The sequence below is a fragment of the Lachnellula hyalina genome (assembly GCF_007821495.1).
Source record: "Lachnellula hyalina strain CBS 185.66 chromosome Unknown contig00040, whole genome shotgun sequence".
Taxonomy (NCBI): domain Eukaryota; kingdom Fungi; phylum Ascomycota; class Leotiomycetes; order Helotiales; family Lachnaceae; genus Lachnellula; species Lachnellula hyalina.
Window position 1 is genome coordinate 199,556 of NW_022157154.1, and position 22,037 is coordinate 221,592.

Genomic DNA, 22,037 nt, shown 5'->3' on the forward strand with positions numbered 1-22,037 from the left:
CCAAAGTCTGCTGTGATGGCAACCTGCTAGGAGTTCCCTACCAGAGCCCAACAAGTATCTTGAGATACTTGACAGCGGCTGGTTGTTTCCTGGAATATTAATATGTCTGTCGTTGTTGCATCATTTGCATGGCGGTAGATTAGGTTAAGCTTTGCCGCCTATCTAGGATATACGAGTAATTTGCATTCTGATAAGCCTGATGCAGAATAATTGGTGGAGAAGTACTCTTGGTAATTCGTAGAGAGGTAGTCGTCGAGTTGTGAAAGATTAAAGTGACTAACATGAACCGGATTGAATATCTGAATATCTCAGTATTAAAAGACATCCATAATCGTTTTCCGATTCGCCTACCTTATTTAAAGTGAGGATAGTAGATCTTTGAACTGATTGGATTGAAATGATTTCGTGGAAGCTTCTGGTCCTACGACTCGCCCTTCCTCCTCTCAAGCACCTTCATAACATCGGCGGCACTATTGCTATCACCTTTCCTCTTTTTCGGACCTCGTTTCCGTTTATTCTTCCCCTCTCCTTTCCCGCCCTCTTCATCATCATCCCCTTTACTACCCCATTCCGACAGCTTAACTTTCTTCTCCTCAAAATCCTCCTCGTCCCCGAACCTCGAGCTTCCGAAGCCCATATCCATATCCTGTGCATCTCGGTCATCAGCCTGCAGCATCTTCTTGCGTCGAGCTTCTTTGGCTGCTTCTTCGGCATTCTCGGCTTCTTTGGAGATAGGATTGAGTGTGGAGGCTTTCTTGAGGACAGCCAGAAGGGTGGGATCGCTGAGGCCTCTGGAGGCTGTTGAGTCTTCTGTTTTGGTGGTTTCGGACGTCCCAAAGTAATTTCGTGGTTGATTTGGTCGGGGTGGTGGGGCCATGCTTCCTGGAACTGGATTTGGTGCCTCATTTGACTCGGCTTTCTTCTCCGCGGAGTCTGAGAGCTCGCCATCCTCTTGTTCTTCCTCAGAATCGCTCCCTTCTAACCCTGCTAGAGGATCATAATCATCTCCCGCATCGTCAAATATGTTGATATCTTCTTCGTCTTCCTCTGGCGCTTGCGGTATATCCGGCACTTCCATGCCCAAAGGCGCGACATCTTTGTCTGGCATCAAGAGTCCGTGTCCTTTCTCAAGCTCTGCTTCTGATTTAGGCTGAACCTTCCTGACCTTCCGCTTCTCATTTCCGTCCTCATCAACCGTGATCAGAACTTCTCGCCCCTTACTGTCCGTCTCAATTCTAGATTCCGTCCTTGGACCACCAACTTTCTTAAACCTCGATCCTAATGAAGGTTGAGCTGCTTCTTTCGCCGCCAAACGTGCAGCTTTCAGATCCGCGAGTATTTGATTCCTATTCCTCTTCTTCCCCGTAAGCGAAGGGGGCGCCATCTCCCCTTTCTTAGCCGTCTTCTCCTTGGTAACAGCCTCCACCTCCTGATCTTCCAATCTCTCAAACTCATCATCGATATCCACCTCCGGCTCATCCTCCTCTGCCTCGTCTTCTTCGGGAGCCTTCCCCTCCAATACGTCCATCACCCCAATCTCCCCACTCCTCGCCTTCTCAAGTAATTTCCAATCCAACCCTTTGACCAACCCCGCCCTTTGCCCCACATCATTCCCCAATATTTCTTCCCGCAGCTTCACAAAAGTCGGCTCATCAATCTGCTGCAACTTCATCATCTCTTCCAACGCTTTGACCCGCTTCACTTTGTCATCTTCTTCAACTTCCTCCTCCCCTTCTCTCGCTCTCGCGCGGTCTACATAGCCGGTTGGCAGTTTTGCGCCTTTAGGCGCGGCGGATGACTTGAATTTCTTGGGAGCGGGCTGGCCTTGACCTTGGGCGCGTTCTGCGAGTTGGCGGGCGAACTCGTTAGTGCTGCTGTAGCCTGATATTGTTCGTCTTCATAGAACTTTGGTTAGTGAACGTTTAAAGCAAAAATGTAGGCTGCAGTAGGAACCTACGGTGTCATGGGAATATTGCTTCGCATGCGCGAGCCCAACGCTGATGGCGTTGCGCCATTCCGTGCTGGAGTTGACTTGATATCTGAGGGCGAGGAATAGGATGCTTGGCGGGCGGGCGTATCAAGCACGAGCTTGCGGAATTGGTTGTTGTTCATCTTGGTGATACTGCTGTCTAACAGGTGGTGTTGAGGTTGGAGTTTTAGAGTTCACAGCCTCGCGTTGAAGTTTAGCGCGCCTTGTTTTCGCCCCCAAACTCACTTTTTGGGACAGTGAAATTGAAATTGAAATTGAGTGAAGTGAGAAATTATTTCTTCAATAGAAGAAAGAAAATTGGCAAATATTCTTTTGATTTCCTAATAAAAGTCACGTTTAGTTAGTTAAAGAGTAAAGTGTAGTGAAAGACCAGACACCACTTAAGTTATATAGCCTAAAGGTCTTTAGGTCAAAGTTCTTTGGCCTAAACCTCTTTGGGTTATAGATATTGGGACCAAAAAGTGAACCAGACAGAGCCTAAGAGAATTGAGCAGCAATAGGATGTAAAGAGTGATAGAATTTAAATTTAGACTACTAGATACATATACGACGAATAGTTGCAAGCACGGCGCGATTTCCCTTCCAGACACTTAACCACTAATTCACGGCAGTCACCCAGGCCGTAGTGCTTCTCCATAGCGGTCCTAGATCCAGCTGTGGATGTTTACACTCTGAAAGATAGGCAGCTGGGGATAGCATGACTCCAATACTCCTTATGCCCCAATTGTATTCGAGTTTGTGATACGAAAGGCCAATCGCCTTCATTTCATGTTTGATCACTGCCTTCAAAACATTATCGACTACTAGAAAGCCTGGAACATTCTCCTCTATCGGAACGAGCAGGGCGGTCAATGATGTGCCTTCAGTGTAAGAGGTCTGGTTAGTAAAATCAGGAATCTATTGTGGCATTGCATGCCTCCTCTAATCTAAAGTACTCTATTCGCAGCATTTACTTCGTCCGCCCTCTCCAGGCATTCCTCCAGCACTTGCCAAAACCGACCAATATCCAACCCCCTAGGAATCTTCAGACCATCCTCCCCCCTCTGGCAACAAGCGAACAATCGACCTCCCAGTCTGCGCTCCCTTTAACGCATCATCATGACTCCCCTCCGTCACAATTTTCACCTCATATCTTTCCCTTCTTCTTTTCTCCCCTCCCACACCACTTCCCAATCCATCCTCTACTCCAGTCCCCGTAGACTTAAAATCATAAAACGGTATCTCCACCCCAACAATCCCATCAAAGACAGCTGCAACAGCAAGCGGATCATGCAACGGCGGCCCCGCTGTAATTCCAAAGACCTCCGCATAGGTATTAGCGAAGAAAATCAACAAATCACTCAACATCCTCCTCAAAGTCGTCTTTCCTTCATTCCCATTCTTTACACCATCTTTCCCCCACAACAGCAAGTTTTGCACGTCTGGTGTAGCAAGACACAGATGCGTGACATCGAGCGGAATCAACGTCGTCTTTTTCGAAAGAACAGGATTGGAGAAGAGCTGAGAAGCAGCTTCCGGATCAACAAGAATGTTGAACTCAGCCCACGCGCTCCAATTCCCTATCCGCGCCGTCTCTTCACCGCCCACGCGTCCCATTGGTGCGGATGTAAAACCGTCACCGATTGCACCACCCATTATACTTAGGCCTTTGATGTGAGATGCTAGCTCTGGGTGGGAGGAGAAGAGGAGAGCAATGTTGGTTAGGGCGCCTGTTGCTACGAGCCAGGCTGTTTGAGGGGGGGTGGAGAGGAGTGCTTTGGCCATTGCCTGGACTGCTGGCTCGTTGATGGGCTGTGCTAATGGGGCAGGGAGGAGGGATGTCCCGTCCAAGCCGGATTCTCCGTGGATTGCTGGGGCATGGACGGCGGAGCGAGTGAGAGATTCTGACGCGCCAGAGTAGACGGGGATGTTGGGGGTTCCGATAGCGGCTAGGAGAGAGAGGGCATTGTGGGTTGTGTGGGGAAGGGAGGAGTTGCCGTGGACTGTTGAGAGGCCCAGGAGCTTGAGGTGTGGGTGGTGAGCTGAGAGGAGTATGGCGAAAGCATCCTGTTCAAAATCAGATATGCTAACTTTGGAAAAAGGGGCAGGGAGCGAGGTTAGTCATGTGACTATTATGATAAATGAAAGCAGAGTGTCGTGATTCTGGAGCAAAGAGCTCTATTCAGAAGAAAGGAGACTGCGATGCCTCCTATATGATTCATGAGTCGGGAACTTACATCGTGGCCTGGTTGAGGCATTAGCTCAGTTCAGTTTGCATTACGAACCGCGAACGGAGACTTACCAGGATCACAGTCCAACCAAATAGGAATTTTGAAATTTGATTCCATTCCAGAATAGTGCTAGTTGGTCACTCTGATTTGGATTGTGCCTCTGAAGACAAAGTGGTGGTGTTTACCGATCCGACCTGGTTTGGTAGAGTTGAAGTTTAATGTTGAAGAGTGGGAGAAGGCGTGTTGGCGATGCAGTACTATATAATAAAATAGGCGAGGTTTCGCTTTGTATGTTTCAGGGGCTCATTTCTAGATGGAGAGGGAGCGAACAAACCAACTCGTAGAAGTTTCTACACTTACTTTCCCGAAGTTTGGTTTATTGCATTGCTGAAATTTTCTGTGCATCCTTCAGAGAACCATCGGAGGCAAGTTAACATACTTCATTTTTTATTAACGGGCCCGTTGCAAATTGTAGATTACAAATGACAGCTAGACTTCCGAATTTTGGCCATATGTTTGATCTTCTTGAGATTATATATCCAAGAAGGACAACTCTATCTATCCCAAACGCCCCGCCCCCACTCCCCCCTCCTTCCCCCTGGTATTCCACATGCAACACTCCCTGAATCAAGGCTCCAAGTTGCCATATTCAACGCCATGCAAAGACCGCCCTTTATACAACGCATAACCAAAACTCCATGGCCCCAATACCTCCAGTGTCCTACTCTCCTTTAGACTTCGGTTCTCCTTCCGCATCAAAGCCCAATGCATCCAGTCCCCGAATCAATTCGTTGATCTTGATGACTTTGGCAAACTGCTCAGGCAATAGCGCACCTCCCCCCTCTTTCTTCTCTTTCAAGTCCCTGGCCTGCTTCAGCTTCTTCTTGAGATTCCTCGCCTTTTTCTCCTTCTCCACCTCCGGATCCGCTACCTCCTCTTCCTTCGCAGGCTCTTTCGCAGATCCATTGGTAGCTAGCTTCCCGTCGCCTCCTTCTTCCGCAGCCTTGGCTTTCTTCCTTGCTTCTCTCCTCTTTGCATTCTTATTACTTGCAGCAGATCCATCGTCTGTATTTTCCTTCAATCCTTCAGCGCCAGGGACTCCACCGGTGCCCCGCTTCTTCCACCCATCTGCTATACGGTTCTTATAGACTTCGACATCCTCTGGGGGCTTGTAACCCGGCTTGATTTTTATTTCCTTGCGTTGGGATCCGTCGGGTCGTGTGGAGGATGGGATATGACGCTCGCCGGATGTAGTTTCGATTATGCCGGCTTTGGAGGGTGTAGGTACTGAAGGCATCGTGAAAAAGGCTATCGCTGGGACGACAGCCTTTACTTGTGATGAGATAGTATGGGACAGCTCAAAATGATTGCAAATGCTGCAATTGGCGCAGGGCCGCGCACCTCGTAAGGATAATAAATATAACTTTGTTGGTGGGATTTTACCTGAACTATAAATTTGGACGAGGCTGCGTAAAGTAGATATTTCGGAGAAAGCTTAGATTATGTAAGCGGCTCCAGAAGCCGAAAATCGCTTTGAACCTCGACAAGCTTCAAATCGTAAAGACTTCAAACCACCCTCAGCAGTTCTTCTCAAGATCCACCACCTTGCGCTCCCCGCTGAACATTTCACGATGGTATTTGAAGCTTCCTCGATTCCTCCCCTTCATTTTGCACCCAGCTAACGTGTGCAATGACAGGCTGCCCCCGCTCGATCTATCTACAAGCAAGTCACCCCATCCATTCCACAATCGAATCGCGAACGAAGAGCCGGACATGCCGGAATCAATAGCTAATACTGCTCCTATTATAGCGCCCTGTTTCGAAAGAATTATGTCTTCCTCGGTGTTGTCTTTGCCAGTGCATTCGCGTTCGAGATGTATATTAAACCCCCGGGCCACCGATGCGGAGCTGGGTCTAATGGGCATTATAGGTCATTCGACAACGTGATGGACAAGGTCTGGGATGGTTTCAACAAGGGCGTAGGTCTTCTGGTGCAGCATATGAGATTGACGTTGGGCTAATGATGTACAGCGGCAATGGAAGGATATCCGGGCGAGATACGTTGAGGCTGGGGGAGATGACGAATAAACTTTAGGAGAAGACATGAGGACATGTGCGAAATGGAATTGAAGGGTTGGTTCAGATGGGTGGAGAAGGGTTGCATGGAAACTAAAGGATTCGTTGCGGTGTATAAAAGACAAGCATTGTATCAAAATATGCCTTTACAAGATCTCGTGCCAACAATTAATATCCAATAGTGGATGTGATCATTTAGAATTGATGTGATTTCTATATGAAAGCTGCTATGTAGAAGTCACTATTATTGGCCAACGTAGCTCCAAACATTCTCGCAGCCTTTTGATAGAGCCGAATCAGGACAAAACAGCACACCAAGCTTGCCCCTCCAACCTTCAACACATTGCTAGACCAGCAAAGCAACCTATGATTCTGTGGAACCACAACCGGCGGTGCAGGATCTACTAAAGAGCCTGAGGCTTGGACGAAATTATCCAAACGATTCTACAAACCAGGCTTGCTTCTTGAAGCTGCAAGTAGCTTGATGCTCTGCGTCAACGATAAGGCTTCCAAACAACTGCGATTCGATACCCCCAGTGCAACGTGCAACTTTCTCTCGGTTTTTTGATTCTTGGCGGAAGAAATGCAGAGTACTTCCTATCATAAATGATGGAAAGAATGTCAACCCAAGAGCAACAGCTCTGCCAGTTCCTCAAGGAGCAACCCCGCGTCCACAATTACCGCTACGACTCTAAAGCAGAGAACGACCTGCTTCAGTCTCTATTTTGGTCCCTTGCCGGCGGACGATCAGATTATCTACAACTCTTCTTCCCAGACAACACGAAACCTCCACCTAATGCAACATGGAAGTTAAGGAAAGCCCAAGGCGGGGCAGATGGGGACGAATTCACCGAAGCCGCTCGAGGCAAGGCGTGCGGGCATATCTTCAAGGCCGGTGAAGCTACATACAGGTGTAAGACTTGCAGTGCGGATGACACCTGTGTTCTTTGCAGCCGGTGCTACGATTCCTCAGACCACACAGGACATATGGTGTATGTTACAGTGTCCTTGGGCAACAGCGGCTGTTGCGATTGTGGAGACCCTGAGGCCTGGCGGCTTCCTGTACACTGTTCCATCCATACTGCGCACGAGGGAGGATCGCAGCCGCAAGATAAGGGGAAGGCACCAGTCCTCCCTCCAGATCTTGTTGAATCTGTTCGCATGACTATCGGGAGAGTGTTTGACTACATATGTGATGTTATATCTTGCTCCCCTGAGCAGTTGCGACTACCGAAGTCCAAAGAGACGATTTTGCTGGATGAGAAGATGTCAAGACTTGGCTCTCAGTTTTACAAGGGAGATATTGCGGAGGAGCAATGCGAGTTCGCTTTATTGCTCTGGAATGACGAAAAACATACCGTCTATGAGGTCAGGGACCAAGTTGCTAGAGCTTGCAAGACGACCAAGGACGAGGGACTTAGGAGGGCCCATGAGACTGATGATATTGGCCGGAGTATCGTCAAGTATAGCACCGATGTCGACGAACTGCTCAAAGTCTCTAGAATCATAGAGCAGATCAAAGTTACTGTTACAATTAGGTCTTCTAGGGATACCTTCAGAGAGCAAATGTGCGGCACTATCATTGAATGGCTAGGAGATATTGCTGGATGTAGTGTGGGACCTGATCACAACATTCTGCGCCAGGTCATATGTGAAGAAATGCTCAAGGAATGGAGATTTGGCAGCGAGGCAAGCAACAGAGATGTTGGAATGCATGGCCTCGATGACCACGAGATAGATGACGCCGACGAAGACCGGAGACAGTTTACGGTTATACGTCAACGGGAGATCTTCAGACGAGCCCAAGCTGCAGCTCTTGCAGCAGAAGCTGGCAATGATGAGGATTCGGATAACTCGGAGGATAACTCCCTTGGTGATAGTCCTGCGCCTGGTGATCAGTCCGATTTGGACGACAACCTGAATGAGATAAGTGACGATGATGAGGAGGACGACGATGTATCGGATTTTGCCACCGCTGTTCAACATTATCTCTTCCAGCCAGGACAAGCAGAGACTGATCCCGATGGCGATGTGGATATGGAAGATGATGATTCACCAATGGAAAACGGAGAGGCCACGACTGCAGGCTATCCCCCGCCCCCGCCTCCGCCCCCTATTCCTCAAAGACCGAACAGAGATAGAGATCTTACTCCTTCCGATTCAGATACTGCGGAAATGCAACCTTTGATCTCTCCTAATGTCTACGCTAAGGCTAATATGGAGATTCCGAAGACGCCTAGGAACAAACACGCTAGTGAAGCGCAGCCCAAGCCAGCTAGATATTGGTTGGAAACATCACAACCTTACAATGAGACAAGCTCAGTACCGCTGCATGAGAATCTGTGGGAGCGGCTACGATTAGATTGGATTATCCTGTTCGACCTGCGAATGTGGAAAAAGGTTCGCATTGACCTTCGAGACCTCTACATATCAACTGTAGTTTCTGTTCCCGAATTCAAGCGAGTGCTTGGACTGCGCTTTGCTGGTCTCTACACCACGCTGGCTCAGCTATATCTCATTGCTGACCGAGAACCCGATCACTCGATCATCAATATCTCATTACAAATGCTGACGACACCGACTATTACCGCTGAAATCGTTGAGAGAGGGAATTTCTTGACCAATCTTATGGCCATACTCTACACCTTTCTCACCACGCGCCAAGTTGGACATCCCCATGAGATATCCCCAAACGCTACGCTTGCCTTTGACTCGGGCACGGTTACTAATCGTCGCATGTATCACTTCTTCTTAGACTTGAAATACTTATTCAGCTCAGAGCATGTTCAGGAAAAGTTGCGCACCGAAGACAGATACATGCTGCAGTTCCTGGATCTTGTACGATTGCATCAAGGAATTTGTCCAAATACTCGAGCCGTTGGAGAGCACGTGGAGTATGAGACCGATGCCTGGATTAGCGCATCGCTTATCACCCGTGAAATCAATCGTTTGTGCAGACAATTCTCGGAGGCTTTTAAATGGAATGTTGGAGAAGACCACACTTACATCTCCAAAGCTATCAGGCTGTCTGCTAAGGCAGTCATCCTCAATTCGCTGGGAACCGAGAGAAAACACTTTGAGCAAGCAGAAATCAAGGATGAGATCAAATTCAAGAAAGTCGGCGACTTCGAATTCGATAACACAGATATGGCGCAGAGTGTACTTCAGCACACTGTTGTGAAATTTGTTGTTGAAGCCCAACCTATCAGTTTTCATCATGCACTGCATTATACTCTCTCTTGGCTAATCGAGAGTGGCAAGAACATGTCCCGCGAGCATCTTGTCCAGTTGTTGAGCTTCACGACTGCTGAACTTCTTGAAAAGCCTAAAGCTATGGGTCAGCGAGTCATGCCGAGTCAGGAGTATTCCGCCGAGGATCATTTGATGGCTGCTTTTGACTATCCTCTGCGTGTCTGCGCTTGGCTGGCACAGATGAAAGCGAGCATGTGGGTCCGTAACGGCATGAGTCTTCGACATCAGCATAGCACCTACCGCGGCGTCAACCAACGAGACGTGTCCCATCACCGTGATCTCTTCCTTCTACAAACAGCCATGGTCGTATGTCCCCCATCTCGTGTGCTGGCTTCTATGATCGATCGATATGGTCTGGTGGTTTGGATGAAGGGTATCTACGAACAACCGAAATCTGAAGGCGTCGACGATGGACAAATGTTGGACGTGGCAGAAGACCTAATCCACCTGTTGATTGTCTTAATCAGCGATCGAACAGCGCTCGTGTCGGACGAAGAGGAACCAAATCCACACGTGCTTGCCATGCGTCGGGATATCACTCATACGTTGTGCTTCAAGCCATTGTCGTTCACGGAAATTTGTGGCAAGCTCCCCGACAAATTCCAGGACCAAGAAGAATGCCAAGATATTCTCGACGAAATGACCACCTTCAAGCCACCGGAGGGCCTCTCGGATACAGGCACTTTTGAGCTGAAAGAGCAGTTCCTCGAGGACATCGACCCCTACATATCTCATTATAACAAGAATCAGAGGGAAGAATCGGAGAACGCATACAAAGCCTGGATGGCGAAGAAGACAGGACGACCCGCTTCCGATATTGTTTACGAGCCAAAGCTTCGACCCATCGAAACGGGTGCATTCTCTGACCTCTCTGCCTTTACCCGAACTGGAATGTTTGCACAAATTATTTACTATGCACTTTTGTATCCACTGAAGGCACAGAAATTTGTCCCGAGTGTTCCGGTCACTCGTCTTGAGGCCTTCCTTCAAGTAGTATTACACCTGGTGCTTATTGCAATTTCCGAGGATAAGACCGACGAGGATGAAATGTCAGAGGAGTCTCTTCAATCCTTTGTTTACATTGCCCTTACGAGCACTGCGCGAAGCAACTTCATGGAAAATGCCCAGGCATTCAGGACCATCGTTGCTCTTTTGGAGCTATTGTCGCGAAAAGAGGAGTTCAAGGCTTGCCACTCCAAGATTACGCTTGTTCTCAAGAGAATGAAGCAGAAGCGACCACGAAACTTTGAAACTGCTTTTGCACGTCTAGGAGTCTCGGTCGACAGAATATCTACTGCATCACCAGCGAATAATACTATACTTGAAGACCGAGAGAAGAAGAAGCAAGCCGCCCTGGAACGCCAAGCCAAGGTCATGGCACAATTCCAACAGCAGCAGAAAAACTTCCTCGAGAATCAAGGTGACATAGATTGGGGTGAAGATGATATTAGTGATGATAATATGGAGGTTGAAGGGGAGGATCATACGACACATTGGCAGTACCCTACTGGGACCTGCATTTTGTGTCAAGAAGAGACCAAGGATGGCCGACTATACGGAACCTTCGCACTGATGACGAATAGTAGCATATTGCGTCAGACGGACTTCCAAGATGAGGATTTTGTTCGTGAAGTCGTCAACACACCGACGTCTCTAGATCGATCAGCTGAAAGCCTTCGACCATTCGGTGTAGCGGGAGAGAACCGCGAACAAGTTCACAAAGTCACTGCCAGTGGAGTCGATATTGTGACTGAACGTCAGTCCATTGGGAAAGGATATCCATCTGGCTTAACGCGAGCTGGTCCTGTATCTGTAGGATGCGGGCATATAATGCATTACAAGTGCTTCGAGGTCTACTACGATGCATCACACCGACGGCATCAACAACAAATCGCCAGACATCATCCCGAGATGTTGGGTCTGAAAGAATTTGTCTGTCCGCTGTGCAAAGCCTTAGGGAATGCCTTCTTACCTATTATATGGTCCCCGAAAGAGGATTTACCCCTGAATTCTCTCCAAGGGCAGACATCCTTCGATAATTGGATCAATGGGGTCGCCGGGCCCAACGCCAACCCTAGGGTAGGGAAAATTGAACACAAGACTGGCAGAAGCAGCCGAGCTGTCGAGCTATTCATGGAAAACAACAAGGCTGTGCTAGCACCTCCATTAGCTGCCAAAATGTCAGAACTACTTATGGATGCTTGGAGTCCCAGTTCTCCAGGGCCTCCCATTCCATTTGCCGCTCCATTGGCCGCGGTAGTAGTGCCCGCTATCTGGAACGACTCTGGACCTTCTAATGCAGGGCAAGCATCTGCAGCTGTGTCACCGATGACGGAATTGGTAGATATCTATCGTCGATTGAGAGATACAATGAGCAAGAATGAGCTTCCGACGCATCATTCTGGCAGCCTGACTTCTCCGGCAGGCGATAGCGCGAACGATTTCTGCGCAAGCGACACTCTGGCCCAAGCACTTGGGTGCTCTATCTCCGCCGTGGAAATTCAGCAGCGTGGTGTTGCATCGCCATCTGGTATGACTTTTCTGGATAACATTCCTCAGCAAGCCATCGCTCACTTGAGAATTTTGGCCGAGACTGCCTCCTCTTATGTTTCCGTTGGTGGCATCAGATTCGCGGGTGAAAACCGAGTTACTCAAGAATTCAGCCGAGACTACGAGAGTCAGCATGGAGCATTGTTCCTGAGGAATCCGTACACGCATGGTAGCGAACGCTTTGCGGGCCGTCCCCAATCTAGTTCACCCTTGCCTTTACTCCAGAGAGACACTTTCATTTTTTTGACGGAATGCTCTCTGTGCCTAGTACCTATTGACAACCTCGACGTCATGCACGTTGTCAGACTCTGCTATCTTGCGGAATTGGTCAAAGTGGTGGTGAAAATGGGTCGCAACCAGGATGCATCAGACTGGGATAATACTCACACGCCTCCGGCATCTGGCACTTTTGCCGAATTCTGCCTCCATATCCGCCAAGCAGACCGTGGACAGTTAGACGATGAAGATGGCATCCTCAGCTCGGCTTTCAGTCAGCCTTCCTTGGAGAGCATAGACTCCTGCCGTGAATTTGTTCGAAGATATGCATTAGTCTTCGTCCGAAAAGTTGCTTTGCTACTCCAAGTACGGTACGGGGTCGTGTTTACGAATTATGTTCCCTCAAATCCCGATGCCGACGAGCTGGACCGTTTGACCGAAGCATTGCACCTTCCAGGCTTCGACGAAATGTGTGCATCCGCGATTCCATCATACCAGAACCCTCCAGCTATCCCAACCCTCGTTAACAATTGGATCATGAACGCCTACCCAGCCGGAATGGGCAAGACATCAGGCATGAACGTCGGCCACCCTGGAATCTTCGAACTCATTGGCCTCCCTAAGAACTACGACACCCTAATGGAAGAAACGATGAAGAGACGCTGTCCCACAACCGGGAAAGACGTCACGGACCCCATGCTCTGCTTGTTCTGCGGCGAGATATTCTGTGGTCAAAGTATATGTTGTCTTAAGAAGGCACCTGGGAGCGGATCCCAGCCTTCTATCGGCGGCGCGCAGCAGCACATGATGAAGTCAGTCACCTCCCTAAATCTCTTGTTTCCTTTACTAATATGCTACAATTAGATGCCAAAAGAACATTGGCCTCTACATCAACATCCGAAAATGCTGCGTCTTCTACCTATACCACCAATCTGGCTCCTGGATGGTAGCGCCCTACATTGATAAATACGGCGAGGTGGATCCAGGTCTCCGACATTCGCGCCAGTTGTTCCTGAATCAGAAGAGGTATGATGCATTGCTTAGGACTGTTTGGTTGAGTCATGGTATTCCGAGTGTGATTAGTAGGAAGCTGGAGATGGATATCAATAACGGGGGGTGGGAGACTATCTAAGGGGAGAAGCGGACTGTTTGTAGTTTTTTAGGGGCAATGCGTTCGGGCGTTTGAGAGCCGGGGGAAATTGGAGTGTTTAGGAAGCGAGTGATGAATATTCATGGTTTTGACGGTGGTTTTGAGGTGTGCTTGCTGCGGATACTGCTAGAGCTCTTCGTAGATTAGATAGATGAACTTGTCAGCTTCTTATTTTGAGTGTTCCCATACGTTGTTTGCAAATTAACTGGACCGTTTGTACAATATGTCGTTCTTTTCCCGGCGTAGTGCGCCAATATGCGGTATTTTTGATGGCATCGTGTTATTGTTTCTGCTGCAAATTATTCATGTCGATTACTCGGAAAACGTTCCAGAAATGTCTCCTATCGCTAACCCGCCAGTGCTTGTGCCACAGATCATATCAAAGTAGCCCGCAGGCAGAGGATCATATTTTAGGATAATACTCCGCACTACTGGACGAGATCAGCAATCGAATGTGATGGAACAAGATGTTAAAAAACGCCTAGTGCTTTAAGAAGCAAAGGCAGCTGAACAGAAGCGGCCACAGACCAAAAATCCTCGGAGAATAAGGAGACCAAAAGTCCAGCTGCCGGTAAGAGAACCAGTCGTTGACCTGAGGGGGTATGAATTTGGATTGAGGGGACTCGGAAGGGGTTGTCTAGTTGCTTAACGGATTGAAAACTGGGAAGTGGGCATGATGAATGGCTCTATTGTAGATATATATCTCGGTGGGTTTGGTATGTATTTCTGTTCTTTGAAAATGGCGTTCTCCACATTGCGTTGTAATGAGAGACCCGCATAACGCATTTCACAACGGAGATGTGCAAGATTTGATACAATATAATCGGCGTCATGTACTTGAATTTATACGCCTACTGATCTGTGCTTGTCTGATTTCCCGTTGCAAATGAAGGTGTGAGAGTAAGTTGTCCTTGATCATCATAAAGTACTCAGTAGAGACCTAGTAAGCATTCTGGCGCTTCCTCTCCTCGAAGACCTTCAAAGCCTCCTCGGCAGCTTTCACGCCGGATAGCGCCATTGCGCCAAAGGTAGGGCCCTGTGCCAGAAATTAGTATCGGATTTATCGAAATTTCTCTGGGTGCTGAGTTCAAGCTCTCTAGACACATCAATATCTGTGAGCAATAATGACTTACCATACGGTTGGCACCATCCACTTCAGACAGCTCCATGCCTCCCACGACCAAGCCGGGCACGACTTCACGAGTACGCTTCACAATGGCATCCTCAGCCGTATTCATATCCAAACCCCTCATACCACCCAGCTTCTCGATCTGCTGCATAGACACAAGGCGCTTGACGCAGAAGGCGCCAAAGGGACCATCATGGCCGGTTGTGGAGATGATGACGGGTGCGTTGATAGTGTTCGGGTCCATGCAGGACTGGTCGTCGTGGTGCATGGTGACCAAGGTCCAGTTTGTGACGACGCCGGCGATGCGGAGGGTTCCGTCCGGGTTGGAGCGGGTGATAAGGTCTTCGACTGCGGTGGCGTTGAAGAGCTTGATGTTGGGGAATTGGAGGACTTTGGAGAGGAGGGTAGATGTGAAGAGTGCCTATAATACTGAATCAGTTTCTGTTTGTGAGATTGGAGCGAGAAGACTACATACAGCATGCTTCACAACCACAAAGTCTCCTTCATCCTCGAAGGGCACACCGAGGTCGACCAAGAATGCATCAGCAGGCTTGCGCATGACCATGGCGCTGAAGAGCTGGCCACCGAGCCAAGCTCCACCTCCTGGAGAGACGGAAGCTTCAATGATGGCAATCTTGAGATCAGGACGAGCCTTCCCCAGCATATAGGCAGCGCTGAGACCGCAGGATCCAGCTCCAACGATGACAATGTCAGACTCGGCGTAGGTGTCCAAGTCATTGAAGTAGCGGCGGGTCATGGCACGAGACACCTGGGACTCGCGGATAGGAGCAAATGTGAAGCCTTGCTCCCACTTGTCGGCCATTTCTGCAAGAGTCTTGGTCTTGTTGCCATTGCTATTGATGGCAACTGGCTTAACATCAAACCCGGCCTTAACGGGTGCGCTATCAAGAGTAGTGCTGGGCTCATTGTACATTGCAGATGGTGGAGACATTCTCGTTGTTGGTTGAGATCAAGGTTATGAACCTGAGCTGGGTTAGTGGTGTCTTTCGACCGGGGAAAGGAAGGCATGAATCCTTAACGCAGGCATTATCCTGATCAAGTTCGAAACCGTATCATCTCAGAACGAACCCAGCATATGCCACCAGGCTTCTCATCTCATCTGTGAGGATGGTGGATAGGAAGCTGTGATGACGCTGAGAACGAACACCGGTTCATGCAAGATGTTTTACAATCGATTAAATACCTTGATCCCTTAGGGATAATTCCATTGTCTGGACGTCATGACTCCTTCAAATATTTCTGGAAGTTGTACGTGTGACTGAGAAACTGCAGCTCGCAACAACAGTCAGTTGGACATTCTAAGAGAGAAGGGGCTATACAAACGGCGGTATGCTTTGGATTCTGTATAGAAATTTGAGGTTTTAGAGGGTTGAAAAAGGAAAAGGAGGGAATATTGGTGGGTGGGATGATATATAGCAAACTTTGAAGCGCCCAAATGAGGGGTAGCTTTTAGTGCTCTCCACTCCTCGATGTACAGTAAGAAACCCTGCAAACTAGCGGATTTGCCCCATATCAGACCAATATAATTGAAGCTTTCGACTAAGGTAGGACTGACTACAGAGCACGAACGGCTTGTGATCGTCCTATGGAAAAGCTGCATTACCACACTGATAATAGAAATCGTGGAGCTTGATAGGAAATAATTGGATGAGACCACAGCGAGATCGGCAGCTGAGGAAGAGCTTTCTTAACGATTTCAACCGGCGTCAGTTTCCTTCGGAACGAAGCGGTTCGATCGTGTATTTTATCACTGTGATTGGAAGAGGAAATAGACTTTAAATGGACGAACATTAAAGAGCAACTAAGCCCAAATATGAGATAATTGGTTGAAGAAGTTGGGTGCAGAGAACGATCTCTAGATATCAATTGAAAAAAAGAAAAAAAAATTGGCAGACATCTCAAGTAGACAATACTGCTTCGATTGGCATATGAAATTACGTAGCTTCCTACCTCTAACAAGCTCTTAAGAATATATCAGGGGTTTGAAAAGTAGAAACACCGCCAGTCTTGTACATCTTGTGCACGTGCAGTAGGAGAAGATTTGGAAGTTTTAAGACTTCGGGATGGAATAATCTGTCGTCTGAAAAGCAAATGTTTACACAAGAAAAGATGAACAACAGAAGAAAGAGCGAAGACGGCTAGCATGAACATAAGGGGGTAAGGAAGTTAAAGTGCTTGTGCTCCAGCACGTGACTACTTCGGCCACGACGCGTCAACCTTTTCTGGTCAAAGCCGCGTTCAACTACCGCATCGACTTTGGAATCAACCTCGCAGCAATCGGTGCATCAAAATGCCTCGCAGATCGAGTCGGAAGTCGGAAAAAGAGATAATCGAGACGGTCATCAGCGAAGGAACTTCTACCACGCCCAAAGAGGGCCGCAAGTCCCTCAAGGTCGAAGCCAATGAAGCTGTTACGAAGGTCTCGCCCACAAAATCGGCAAAGAAGAAGATAAAGAAAGAGGTCGAAATTGATGAGGAAGAAGATGATACACAAGAGACACCTGTGGTTCCAAAAATCAATCGAGTCAAATCCAAAACTGTTGTAAAAGAGGAAACCGAGCAAAAGCCCAAGAAGACACCTGCTAAGCGGAAGGCAAAGACGGAGGAAGACGAGGACGACGCGAATGATACCAAAGTGAAAAAGAAACGGAAGACAAAGGAAGAGAAGGAAGCAGAAGCTATGCCGTTGGCTACACGAACCGTGGTTAGCACCTTGAAGCAGGCTATGCATATTGGAGCACATGTTAGTGCTGCTGGAGGTATGTGTCTTAAACATCTTAAAGGACGCTTACTGACTCACCTTCTTTTGCAGGAGTACAAAACTCTTTAAACAACTCACTCCACATTGGAGGCAACTCCTTTGCCTTGTTCTTAAAGTCGCAGCGAAAGTGGACCAGTCCACCTCTTGCTACGGAAGCTCGCGATCAGTTCAAGGCCTTTTGCTTGGAACACAAATACGATGCGGCTAAGCACATACTTCCTCATGGCTCATACCTCGTCAATCTTGCTCAAATTGAGCCTGACAAGGCCGACCAAGCATATGCATGTTTCCTGGATGATTTACAACGCTGTGAAGCTCTTGGAATCAAGCTGTACAACTTCCACCCAGGAAGTACGGGCAAACATCCGCGGCCTGAGGCAATTGGACGTATTGCAGCACAGTTGAACAAGGCACATAAGGCAACCAGCACTGTGATCACAGTCCTTGAAAACATGGCCGGTGCTGGGAATGTTATTGGTTCCACCTTTGAGGATCTTCGAGACATAATTGCCCTTGTTGATGACAAGTCCCGGGTTGGTGTGTGTTTGGATACATGCCATACCTTCGCTGCCGGGTATGATTTGAGATCACCAGAGGCTTTCAAGAAGACGATGGATGACTTCGAATCTATTGTCGGCATGTCATATCTTAGAGCGCTGCATTTGAATGACAGCAAAGCACCACTTTCCGCCAATCGAGATCGGCACGCTAACATTGGCACTGGATTCCTAGGCCTAAGAGCATTTCACAATGTCGTTAATTTTCCACCGTTTCAAGGCCTGCCTATGGTTCTTGAGACACCTATTGACAAGAAAGGCGATGATGGCAAGATGGTGGAGGATAAGGGAGTCTGGGCTACAGAGATCAAACTTCTAGAGGGTCTTATTGGGACTGACCCGGAGACGGAAGATTTCGAGGTGGAGGAACAGCGCTTACAAGACCTCGGAGCGGACGAAAGGGAAAAGTTCCAAGGTCAGGTGGATAAGAAGAAACAGAAGACTCTAGACTCGATGTTCAAGAAAGCCTCACCTAAGAAGAAAGCTAAGAAGGATATCGATGAGGATGAAGACGAAGACAGTGATGGCGGCTGTAACCATTAAGACTACATCTAGTTCTTGAGAACTCAACAATCTCCAGGACACGGATCGGAGATGTTTGTTGTTGTGTCATGAAGAGCTTGGACTTAACACCTTTACATGACCTCAACAACTTTCAGATGTTGCCACGGTTATAGTATACAACACATTTTGATCATCATTTTGTATAATATACCGTGAAGCTTGGAGCTCACTTTCAGTGTCATGGTGTTCAAATGGAGTTATGGGCGTAATCATCCTTTGGAGGCGGGTGATCTTTTTAGTCAGTGACCTTCTTAGTTGAACTGCTACCATCAGCTAGATCTGAATGAATCAAGCTGTTAGTCAAGCCGTCCGACTCTTACCGGTACTGGAGATATACTACCGTCGAAACATAATGGAACATTCCATTGGAATATATCAGAAGGTCATTCCATGTTCGTATCTCTCATTCGTCTTTTCGACGCCCAAGCTCTCCTCAAATATATCACATTTGAACCTCTGGGCAAGCCTTCCGAGCCAAAGATGAGGCGAAGTCAAGTGGTCCGATTTTGCCTACCTACAATGCCAACTCACCAGAGCAACTTTGGAAGTTCCAGAGGCCGGGACACAGCCTACCATTGTGAAATCGCGGGTAATTTGTGCCGAAAGCCTCTACTTTGTCCCACGCTGCCGGCTTGTTGCTCAGCGTCAGCGTCCCACACGACAAGGCAAATACTTGAAACGACTTCACATCAAATCAACACACCGCTAGCATTGTTTGCGCCGTGTACTCGAAGCAAAAGTTCCAAATAATACACATTCATACTGCTGCAGCTTCCCGGTTGTCAGTCACACAACTACTGTTCCTTGCTTGCCTTGGTTTGTGATTTTCTCTATGGTTACAGGTGACCTAACATGTTTGTTTGCTCTCTGCTTCCTTTTCCTCACCCTCGTCCTCAAGCCCGGCCTTCAAATGTATTTCGCATCGTACAACCCCAAATCCTTTATAAATCCCCCCACCTCACTCCATCCCCTGTCTTTCCTCCCTCCCTTCCCCCCTTCAATAATGTTCAACTGCTGCGCTACACCCCGCAAGCCCCCTCGCCACAGACACAGCGCCTCATCCCTCACCTCCTACTACCACCACCCACATCCATATCCACATCCACGTCCCCACGCACGCGCATACCCGCACCGCCCCCTTCAACTCCCTCTCCAACTCCCCGAACCCGCTCTCCTACCCCTCTCCCTACCCCTCCCCCCCAATCCAGGACCCAGATCCCCCTACCTCTCATCCCCCTACGCCCAACCACCACTCCCACACCAATTCCCACACCCACACCCACACCCACATCAGCATCAACATCAACACAACTTCCCACACCCCCATCTCCGATTCCCGCAACATATACATCACAACCACCGGCCCCGCCCACAAGAACCCCACATCCCGCCCCAGCTAAACATCCGGATCCCTCCTTCGCAGCAACTCATAGCCTTCGCACCACCACAGCCTCAGCCTCAGTCGAAGCCAAAACACAGGCATAATATTATCATGCCCCATCACCATGACCAGCATCTCATGCGGTCCCCGGAAGCGGAGGCCGTGATCCGGGATCTGGCGCAGAGGCTGCTGGGGACGGATTATTGGAGTCGGGATGAGGGGGTTAGGGAGAGGAGTTTGAATGGAGGAGGGGGGGGAAGGTTGAGTGAGGAGAGGTTGAGGGTTGATGATGTTAGACGGTATGTCTTCGCTTTCGCTTTCGCCTCTTTTCCTTTTTTGGTTCGAGTGTTTATTTGCATGCATATACATATATGGATTTGCCGTAACGTGTTATGTGATGTTGTATTGTGTTGTGGTGTCGTTAGGGCTATGGGTAGAGAAGATGGTGGAGTGGAACATGGGAGTGAGATAAAAGGTGGAGAGAGAAAAAGAGAGAGAGAGGGCTAATAAATGGTATGAATAGCATCAACGCGATAGCGCAAATCGCAAACGCGACGATAACTACACGTATGCTATATGCAGAAGTACATCCCAAGCTCTCGGTTATCGATGGTCGGTATTCTCCTGATTTCGATATTCCGAGACGGGTCTCGGAGTTGCTGGGTATGGATCGTAGGTTCTTCTTCTCCTTTCTCCTTTCTACATACATCCATACAATATTTATGTACACCATTTTTTTATATATCTCGCGATGATCGATTGGTTGGTTATACATTGGTCGGTTCATTGGTTCATTGATAAATGTATGTATAGGTGATACACTTCTCCGCATCTCCGACGCATACGGTCTTCCCGAGCCCACATCCCCCAAAGACCGCGAGTTCTGGAACCAGAAGCTAGCGGCGCTGCTCGAGTACTTGGGGATTACTGTCGCTGTTGATGAGCCGAGAGGTAGGAATGGGAGTCATGACCCCATTTCTTGTCCCATGGGTAGTCATCATCCGTTTGCTGGGTATACGAGAAGTAGCTTATCTAATGTAGATCTCGCTGCTAGTATGCGTAGCAATGGTAATGATAATAAAAACTGGTTGTCGTCAAAGCGTTCCCTGGCTAAACGTTGGCGGGCTAGTGCGGGTGGTATGGGTCAGAATGTTGATGAGGATGGGAATGTGGCCTTCTTTCCGCCAAGGGCCGGCGGTATGAAAGATAATGTTGATGCCCAGGGGAATTTGATGCGTTAAAAAACCTATGGTGGTTTTGTTTTCTCTGGCTGGCTTGTAAGTCGGCCGGGCGCTTTCGTTCTTTCTTCTAGAGCTGGCTGTATAGAACGGCGCGGGGATGGAGGCGAGGAAGATTGTATACCCAGATCTGCTAGCATATAGTATAGCATAGCTTGAAGGAGAAGTGTAGTTAACGAGGAATTCCATCCGGTTTATCATTGTCTAGTTTCATGCCTAGAATCATCTTGACTTCGGGGCAGTACTCCATAACATGATTCACTTGACCCTGATCATCCCAAATCTACCATTCATTCAAAATTAGCAACCTTCAATTCCACTTCAGCTGAAAATGCGAAAAAGACATACCTGTTCATGATGCACTCCCAACCACCCGATGTGATAACCCAGCGGCGCATCATCCCACACACTCTCCACACTGAAAGTCTTACTCGTATTCGCATTGGGCATCTGCGCCCCCTCCAATGCATTAAGCCGGCTACTCAACCACAAATCCTCCAACGCCCCATCACCAGCCGGTCTCTTCTGCTTCTGCAGCACCTTTAATATCTGCGACACCTTGCGTAACGAGAGTCCGCCATTGCCGCCATACGTAGCGGTCTTCGACCACGGCGCGCCAATCCAATCCCAATGGAGGAAATCATTCAGCGTGTGCGGCGCATTGGCGCAGAAGATGCTGTCAGGCTGGAAGACCAGCAGGTGTTCGGCGGGCGCGAGGATGTCGCGGTAAAGATGCGGGTCCGTGAACATCTGGCTGATGGTCTCGCGGTTCTTGAGCGTGTAGTTGGCGGGGAGGTCAAGGAATTGGAGTTTTCCGCTGGCTTCGAGGCGCGATATCAGAGGTGAGAGGCGCATGAAGGCTAGGAGGGCCTCGGAGCCCATTATTTTGAAGGTCCATTCTGGGGGGATGGTGGTTGGTCATGTGGGTGAAGAGCGCGGGGA

General features: G+C 48.6%; 8 protein-coding genes across 8 annotated transcripts; 3 read left to right on the forward strand and 5 right to left on the reverse strand.

Moving 5' to 3' along the window:
- Positions 1-421: 421 nt before the first annotated feature.
- On the reverse strand, positions 422-2,112 carry LHYA1_G003062 (uncharacterized protein; the record flags this gene model as incomplete). Its single annotated transcript, XM_031148036.1, has 2 exons — positions 422-1,895; positions 1,958-2,112. 2 exons carry the CDS (start codon positions 2,110-2,112, stop codon positions 422-424), a joined length of 1,629 nt encoding a protein of 542 aa, XP_031006668.1.
- A 475-nt stretch (positions 2,113-2,587) lies between these two features.
- URH1 (Uridine nucleosidase) lies at positions 2,588-4,317 on the reverse strand (the record flags this gene model as incomplete). Its single annotated transcript, XM_031148037.1, is given in 5 exon segments — positions 2,588-2,866; positions 2,926-3,033; positions 3,050-4,036; positions 4,207-4,214; positions 4,272-4,317. 5 exon segments carry the CDS (start codon positions 4,315-4,317, stop codon positions 2,588-2,590), a joined length of 1,428 nt encoding a protein of 475 aa, XP_031006667.1.
- A 604-nt stretch (positions 4,318-4,921) lies between these two features.
- Positions 4,922-5,497, reverse strand: pym1 (Partner of Y14 and mago; the record flags this gene model as incomplete). The annotated part of the gene is made up of 1 exon (XM_031148038.1): positions 4,922-5,497. The coding sequence occupies one exon, from the start codon at positions 5,495-5,497 to the stop codon at positions 4,922-4,924; it is 576 nt and encodes a 191-aa protein (XP_031006674.1).
- A 577-nt stretch (positions 5,498-6,074) lies between these two features.
- Positions 6,075-6,288, forward strand: LHYA1_G003065 (uncharacterized protein; the record flags this gene model as incomplete). The annotated part of the gene is made up of 2 exons (XM_031148039.1): positions 6,075-6,179; positions 6,232-6,288. The coding sequence occupies 2 exons, from the start codon at positions 6,075-6,077 to the stop codon at positions 6,286-6,288; spliced, it is 162 nt and encodes a 53-aa protein (XP_031006673.1).
- Positions 6,289-6,885: 597 nt separating this feature from the next.
- On the forward strand, positions 6,886-13,426 carry ubr11 (E3 ubiquitin-protein ligase; the record flags this gene model as incomplete). The annotated part of the gene is made up of 2 exons (XM_031148040.1): positions 6,886-13,106; positions 13,159-13,426. 2 exons carry the CDS (start codon positions 6,886-6,888, stop codon positions 13,424-13,426), a joined length of 6,489 nt encoding a protein of 2,162 aa, XP_031006672.1.
- A 958-nt stretch (positions 13,427-14,384) lies between these two features.
- On the reverse strand, positions 14,385-15,525 carry LHYA1_G003067 (Thiamine thiazole synthase; the record flags this gene model as incomplete). The annotated part of the gene is made up of 3 exons (XM_031148041.1): positions 14,385-14,480; positions 14,578-14,994; positions 15,049-15,525. 3 exons carry the CDS (start codon positions 15,523-15,525, stop codon positions 14,385-14,387), a joined length of 990 nt encoding a protein of 329 aa, XP_031006671.1.
- Positions 15,526-16,884: 1,359 nt separating this feature from the next.
- On the forward strand, positions 16,885-18,455 carry APN1 (DNA-(apurinic or apyrimidinic site) lyase; the record flags this gene model as incomplete). The annotated part of the gene is made up of 2 exons (XM_031148042.1): positions 16,885-17,353; positions 17,407-18,455. 2 exons carry the CDS (start codon positions 16,885-16,887, stop codon positions 18,453-18,455), a joined length of 1,518 nt encoding a protein of 505 aa, XP_031006666.1.
- Positions 18,456-21,267: 2,812 nt separating this feature from the next.
- On the reverse strand, positions 21,268-21,977 carry LHYA1_G003069 (uncharacterized protein; the record flags this gene model as incomplete). The annotated part of the gene is made up of 2 exons (XM_031148043.1): positions 21,268-21,378; positions 21,444-21,977. The coding sequence occupies 2 exons, from the start codon at positions 21,975-21,977 to the stop codon at positions 21,268-21,270; spliced, it is 645 nt and encodes a 214-aa protein (XP_031006665.1).
- Between the last annotated feature and the right edge of the window lie 60 nt (positions 21,978-22,037).